The 7,908-nt window shown below is 33.3% G+C and overlaps 1 protein-coding gene across 1 annotated transcript; it reads right to left on the reverse strand.

Annotated features, from left to right (window-relative positions):
- Window positions 1-2,395: 2,395 nt before the first annotated feature.
- On the reverse strand, window positions 2,396-5,953 carry LOC120070661 (formin-like protein 11). The gene is made up of 4 exons (XM_039022495.1): window positions 4,242-5,953; window positions 3,969-4,159; window positions 3,656-3,891; window positions 2,396-3,197 (listed from the first exon to the last, which is right to left on the reverse strand). Exons 1-4 carry the CDS (start codon window positions 5,822-5,824, stop codon window positions 2,505-2,507), a joined length of 2,703 nt encoding a protein of 900 aa, XP_038878423.1. The 5' UTR covers window positions 5,825-5,953; the 3' UTR covers window positions 2,396-2,504.
- Between the last annotated feature and the right edge of the window lie 1,955 nt (window positions 5,954-7,908).

Genomic DNA, 7,908 nt, shown 5'->3' on the forward strand with positions numbered 1-7,908 from the left:
TGTAGGGATGCATACCTCTTTCGTACACATGGTTATGTATACACCTCTTTCGTATATACATAATCCATGAAGCGTGCACCTCTTATGTACACCCCAGTACCCTCTAGGTATGTATCACTTTCATACACACCCGCCCTAGTACATCTCTTTCATGTACTAACGCCCTTGGACATGCATCACTTTCATGCAGTCACATAGTCTGGAAAGGAAAAAAGATTGCATCTAACTTCATATCACATATAACATTCACATAATCATGAGTCCTCTAAAATCTCCTCATTAAGGTCATGATAATTAACCTCAACGTACGTGTTTAATCTAGTTTTAATGGATCAACTCTAGTACATCAATTTCATGCACTAACTCATGTAAACAATCAAACATTCGAAATTTCATAATACATCATATAGCTTACACACTTTCATCATAAATCATATAAATATGTACATCAACAAATGTCCAACTTTCATCTAGCTTTAAGACATTCTAGTAGTAGTGTCGCTTAACTCATAATTTAGGGTCATGATCAATCGTACTTTTAATATGCCTCATAAAATTTTAAATCATGTTCATACATTAACATGCTTCAGACATATTATCACATGCTCATATATCTTTTCTAAACAGTCCATTAAATCTCAGAACAGTCAGAATTATCCTTGTAACTAGTCTTAAAATCCTCAAAAATAAATCATAAATTTATCGCCCGATACAAAGGCGGTTCCAGTAGTAAGATTACTTACCTCAATATGAAACTGAGATAATAATTCTTCACTCATGCAAACTCTTCAATCCAACTTCACAACCTTTAGTCCAATCATAGGGCATGAAGAAAATTCATTTTAGTCTCCAAGCTCGATTCCATACATAAAACAATTTTAGAAGTCAACAAAATTCTTACCCAACTAGCACTTTAATCTTAAATCACCTCCAAAACCCAAGTCAAAATCCAACTAAGAACTCCTAATTCAATCTTGTTAGTGTTGAATAGTGTGATCTCGACTTCAAACTCTGGTCTAAATTTTTAACACAATGGGCTACTATTAGATTAACTCAAAAGTCAAAACCCTACAACCCAAAGAGCCTTGGAAGGGGGAGTGTTGTCGCGTGAGAGGGAGAAGAAGGGGTATTTTCTTTTCTTTTCTTTTTAATTCTCCACCACACAAAAGTATAAATAATATATATATATATATATATATAATATTATTTTCTTTTATTCTTAAATTCCAAAATCCATATATATATTTTTTTCTTAAATTCCAAAACCCTTATATATATATATATTTCCTTTTCCTTTCCTTAATAAACATATCACATCAAACTCAAATCTTTCACCTCTTCTCCAATTAATTAAATAAACCTCAAAATAAATTCATCAACTTTAATTCACTTCTTTCCAAAAATCTTAAATCTCAAAATTAAATTATAACTTTCCAAATTAACTTAAATTCAAATTAAAATCTTTTTAGATACTTGATTTAATAAATTCCAAATAAACTAATCATCTTTTCCTAATTCTTTACTTAAATTTTGGATTCAAATTCTAAAATTAAGGAGGGTAAAATTTTAAAACTACAATTTCCTCTTTTTCCCATTCAAATTTCACAAAACTCAAAATTTCTTATCCAAAATAATTTAATTATCCCTTTCAATTAATTTAAAACTCTACTCAAAGAATCCATATAACCAATAAAATTTCTTCAACCATAACAATTTGATTCCAAATTCCAAAGATTAGGAAACTAAAATTCAACAATTTGAGATAATTAACTTAAATTTTTCTAAAAAAATGGGGATGTTACAGTCAGTGTTTATCCGTGTTCTTTTTACTATTTCTATAAATACTATATGTGAAAATTTCCCTTATAATTTGTTATAACATAATTATTTGAATGATAATTAATTTTGTTTAATCTAATTTTTTTTTATAAAAGATTATTTTTAAAAAATAGTTGTTATAAAAAATTAAACCAATTACAATTTTGAATAATTGTGAGAAATAAATTAGTGGAATGAAATTTTGAGATCGATAAGGAAGATACCAAATTTTTATGAAAGCTAAAATCTAAGAACTCCATAAAATAACTTTACAATGTTAGAACAAATTCAAGACTGATTATGTGTAGATTAATGAATTAGTTATTTTACCAAACAGTCTAAGTGGTTAAGATTCTCATATAATCATTTTTTAGGACGGCAAAAGCAACCTAACTTATATCACTAACCTTATTAGCACATTTGCAATTTTATTTATTATTTTCTCTTAATAATAAAGAACCATGTCTCTTATAAACGTAGCTAACATACTATTAGGAAACCATGTAAATATCTGCACTTTACATTTATTTTCTTACCTTCCTTATTGGATGATTTCATAACAATATCAACTCAAATCTCCCCTCTGAAGAAAAATAATAATAAATGAATAAAAACGCCAAGTTATCAATTTACAAAAAAGAAAAAAAAAGTAATTAAAAATTTTGAATTTGGGCGCCAAGATTGTTTCAACTTCCAATCTTGAAGCTCTTACAAACATTGTCCAACATTCCAAGAAAATCTCTCACAATCACAAAAATCCTCAGCGGATTCGTCTCTTCTTTGCTTACATTTCCATGGAAGTACTCTGTAATTTCTCTCACACTCGACATTACCCTTTCTTCATCCTTCCTCACTTCCTCCATCCTCTTCTTCACATAGCTCACAAACCCTTTCATGGCTTCCACAAAATTCCCACTCCTTTCATCCACACTCAACTCCTTCCCCACCAGTTTCTCCATTATCCCCATTCCCTCATTCAGATTCCCTCTTGAGCTCCCGACTACTTTCAGGTCGATTGTCGCTGCTCGCTTCACATTCTGCAGTTCCGTGCTCAGCCCCGACACCAGTTCTAATCCCATTCGTCGGTAATCGTTTTCCCTTTCTTCCACTGTTCTTGATTTGTTTTTTTGGTTGATTTTCCCCATTATGCTGCCTGATACTCTGATTCCTTCTGATCGGATTATTTCTTGTACCACGAAGTGGAGTAGGGATGTTTTGCCGTCGGTTCCTTTGACGTCGGAAAGTTTTAGGAGTGCGTCTAGTTTGAATGCTCTTGCGCCTCCTCGGCTTGTTCCAACGTTCATTCGGTTTCCTGTTTTTAGTACGGCTTCTAGTAGTTTTAGGAAGAGTCTACTGGATCTTAGTTCCTTGCAAGCCTCCTGATGGAATAGAAATTGAAATGGAATTACAATGAGTGGGTAAGTTTAATTTTGTAATGATTAATATCATTTTAGCATCTATCGTTATTGTTTTTGTTGTTATATAATAGAATCGAGATGAAAGAAGAATTAGAAAGAGTGGGGTTTAATTTCTTATGAGTAATCTCATTGTAGCATCCGTGGCTATTGTTTTTGTTGTTATGGAATAGAAATTGAAGTGGAATTAGAAAGAGTGATTAAATTCAATTTTGCAATGATTAATGCCATTTTAGCATTTTTGGTTATTGTTTTTATTGTTACAGAATAGAATAGAGATGAAAGAAGAATTAGAAAAAGTGGGTTTGATTTTCCTATGGGTAATCCCATTATAGCATCTTTTTGGTTATTATTTTTGTTGTTATGGAATAGAATTGGAAGTGGATTTATAAAGGTTAGTTTATTTATGTTATGATTGTTACCTCTAGTATGGAAAATGAATTCCGGAGATGATTCACTTCATCTTCAAAAGTTTCTCTGTAAAGCATGGCTTCTACTCGTTGGAAGGCAAATGGTATTCTCAAAATTGCTATGACAAACTTCTCTGTACAACCCAATTCACCGATGTCTCCTTCATAGCTTAACAATTTGGCTTCTTCTTCTTGGGTTGGTACCATCTTCACCAGTGCTTCAAGTTGTCTCAAACGCAACCCACTCCCTGATTTTCACATTTACAAACATTAGATTGTTGCAATAACAATTTTGAAGTATCTTTTTATTTAGATATAGTCATACCTTGTTCTATGGCTTCACAAACTTGTTCTGTAGAGAGATTCAGGGCTTTTAAGAGAATGGTTAGGTTCTGAAGTCTTTTAGCCTCTAGTATATGTTTGCTTGGAGAAGGGCTTTTGTTGCTAGCATCACCATTCTTCATTGAATCATGTTGGTTGTAGCCAAATAGTGACTCAATCATTTCTTCATCTAGCCTGTTTTTCATGAACTCCATCTTAACTTGTCCCAGTTAAGTAAAATTGAAATAATAGGAATAATCAAGAACAAAGAACTTACTCAAATGAACTCCATCTTAGCTTATCCCACACCATTGATTGATCAGGTGCAGCTCTTACTTTGTCCCAATGGAGAGGCTTAAGTTTCGGCCGCAAATTTCCCTCTTTTCCAAATGCCATGAATTGAGGGAGCTTGGAAGGAGGAGGAGGTGGAGTTTTGAAAGAGTAAGCGTTTGTTTTTAAACTTGGTGGTGGAGATGGGGGAGGAGGAATAGCAGATGACGGTAATGAAGGTTTAGCAGCAGTTTGAGGTGATTGCAGATCATTCCATGGTATTTGAGATAATGAAGAAGAATCTGACATTGCAGGAGATGAGGATCTTAACAGTGCAGAAGAGGAAGTAGATCCAGTTGAAAAGGGTGAAGAGAAGGAAAATGAACTGCGATCAGTGACCAGAGGAGGTGGCGGCGGTGGTGGCGGTGGTGGTGGAGGAGGAGGTGGAGATAAAGATGGGACATTCTTTTGGAAACCTATAGACTGGGGAACCATCTGCATTTTGGGTTCTGAATTACAAGGAGAAAGAGTAAGATGCGACCGGTCAGAAGTTAATAGTTTGTTAGATTCATCACATTGTGTTTCTAATTTACTTCCTAATTTCTCAGTTGGCACTGAACAAGTAGAATTTGTTATCACATTAGCAGAAGAAGATTCTGAAGCATTCGAAAGGCGAAGATTTGACAAATTGGAATCACCACAAGAATGGAATGATTCTTCATCATCAGACGAACAACATTTAACAGGAGTAACTCTATCCCCAGATGAAGAATGAGTTCCATCAGATACGCATTGTATTGATTTACTATCATCTTCTTCATGAACATACATCCTTTCCTTGGTTGAAGAAACACTTACATTATCAGATTCTGAATCCAACGTCTCTTGGTTCCTTTCCCCCTCTTTATGAACAGATAACTCCTTTTCACTTACAGAAGTATGGGTCTGTTCTTCAACATCCATTCCAAGCATACCGAGATCGAACAGATCAAGGCCAGATTTTGGTCTTGCTGTCTTCTCTTCTCTTTCACTCTTAACAGAAAGCTTCTCCATGGATTCATCTCTCTGACTTTTGAACTTCTTGCAGACCCAAAAGGCAATAATAGAGCATATCAAAATGGTGACTCCTGCAGACACAAAAACTGCAACAAGAATCTTTCTGACTCTTCCTTCTCTTGGATCTTCTTTTCTTTTTCGTTTGTATACTGGTCGGCTCTTATGCAAGCGAAGCTGATGAGGGTGGGAGTGCTCATGAATGTGCACTCGATGAGCTGCCATAGGAACAGGAGAAGGAGCAATGGCGGTTGGTGATGAAGATGGCGACGGCGTCGGTGAAGGCGAAAGATCTGATGGGCTTTGATTTCCCACTTGTGAGCTCTTGAGTCCAAGCAAAGCTCTGACTCTCTCCAGAATGAAGGGTTCATTTCCTCCACTCTCATCTTCCCCTGAAACTCTCTCTAGCTCTTTAACATCAAAGCTCTCTGCTGTATTCAACAGTGAGTTAGCAATCAAAATGTGGGAGTTCTGCGATGAAAAAGGCATCGAAATGAAGATAACAATCATGAAAATGCACTTCACAAGACAACCCATTTCTCTCTTCAATCAAGATTCATCAAAACCCAAGTAAGAATTTTCTTCCTAAGAAACTCTGTTCTTTTCACATCCTTGAACCTAATGTTGGGTAGTGCAGGAAGATTCGATTGCAGAGAAGAGGAGGAAGAAGAGAGTCTTTAATGCTACTCCAAGAAACCTCTCTGAACATGGCAGTTGTTTGTATTTGGGTATGTAAATTGACCTTCCTTACTTTTCTTTTGATTTACTCATTTTTTTTTTCAGTCATTACCTCATAATCCTCATCTGCAGAAGGACCATTAATTACACTGCTTCTGAAAATCTTTTCAAAAAAAGTCTCTCCACTCAACTCAAACTCCATTCTGTTTTCTTGTTTTGTTTCTTCTGCTTTGTGTTAGAAAAAAGTTAAGCATGCTTTTTCTCTGCTAGTTGATCCGTGATTCAAAACTTTTTGAAGGTAATGATATATCAGATTTGCTTTAAGGGATTAAAAAATTTGAGTTTGAAGTTAAAATGGTAGGATTTGGCAGATGAAACAGAGGGTTTTAGCAGATTAAAAAAAAAAAAAGAAAAAAGAGTACACAGAATCAAAACACTACAGAAAAAAAGTATCTCTTGTGGGACCTTTGTTTGTAATGGAGTTGCCAAACAGATGGAGGAAGACGGGAGCCATAAGTTTTCACCAACTTCATAATTAAGAGAGAGAAGAGGAGAGAGAAAGAAGTTAAGGTGGGGACAAATAGGAGGAGATGTAAATAGTCTTAAGAAATGAAGAATTTTAGTATGTTATAAGGAGGGAAAATATCCATTTATATTTCTACCCTAAATTTATAATGGTATCAATTTATTTTATATTATGTTTCATTTGGATAAACATTATATGAGATTTATATTTTCTTTTAAGGGATAGTTGCAAATATAACAATCATGTTTAAAGTATATGTAGATTTAGCACAATGTATAAGAAGTTATAAATATAACAAAATTTAGACATAGAGCTCGAAGTCTATCAATGATAGACCATATCACTAGTAGATCAATGATAGATTTTATTACGTTTGTAATTTTTTTAAAAAAATATTTTATATTTAATTATTATCCTGAAAAGTGTTACCTATTACAATTATTTTTTTTCCTTTTAATTTTGAAAATATGACATTGGTATTGAAAATATGGTTACAAAAATATAACAAAACAAAGAACACATCTCAAAACATTTGAAGATATTGTTATTTTAGTCGTTATGATTATTCTACCACTTAATATTCACTTATATAGTACTTATTCCATTTAATTTAGGCAGCTTCAAATATAGATTCTATTGGCATGTGACCTAAGAATATTTCATAAATTTACTAATTAAAAATTAACATTTTAAAAGTTATGAAAACAAAATAGAATAAATAAAAAAATAGTGCATAAATAATAAAGCATATTATAATAACATAGAGATGTGAAGGGATTAATAATGATAGAAGATAAAATAAATGGTCCATCCCTTTCTCATGTGAGGATTGGTTGATATGAAAGGGAGAAATGAAAGCAAAACGGGAAGGGAAGAGAGGGAAAAGAGAAGTTTGATGACTGAATAATGGGAAGCAAAGTGGCTTAAAAGGACCTCTCTTTCTTCCACTTTCTTATTGGTTTGTTCCATCTTCCCAAGTTTTTATGTGGGACATACTTCCAAATTCATTCCTTTTCTCTCTCTTCAACCCAACCCCTTTGAGGAGAGAGAATCTGAGAACCGACAAACAAAACAAGTATGAAAGTTTAAAACATTTTGGAAAAAATATCTTTTTGGTCTCAAGACTTTTCTTTTATTAGGTCTCTAACTCTCCAAGACAGTCCAGTTTTCATTCCGTTCTTCAATTTTAAAATCTATTTGCCCTATTGATTGGAGTTAGCAAATTTGTGTTTGAGTGTAGAGTTGTAAGATGGAGTTCTTTGATAAATATGAACAATAAAAAAAGAGAAAAAAAAAGTGTAATTACTCGATCAATGTGAAAAATAGAGATATGGAAAAATGAAGTTCTTCGATAAATGTAAAAATTAAAAAGAGGGGAAGATAGAGTTGATAAATATGCAAACTTTAATAATGTTTA

Source organism: Benincasa hispida, chromosome 2 (assembly GCF_009727055.1).
Source record: "Benincasa hispida cultivar B227 chromosome 2, ASM972705v1, whole genome shotgun sequence".
NCBI classification, from domain to species: Eukaryota; Viridiplantae; Streptophyta; class Magnoliopsida; order Cucurbitales; family Cucurbitaceae; genus Benincasa; species Benincasa hispida.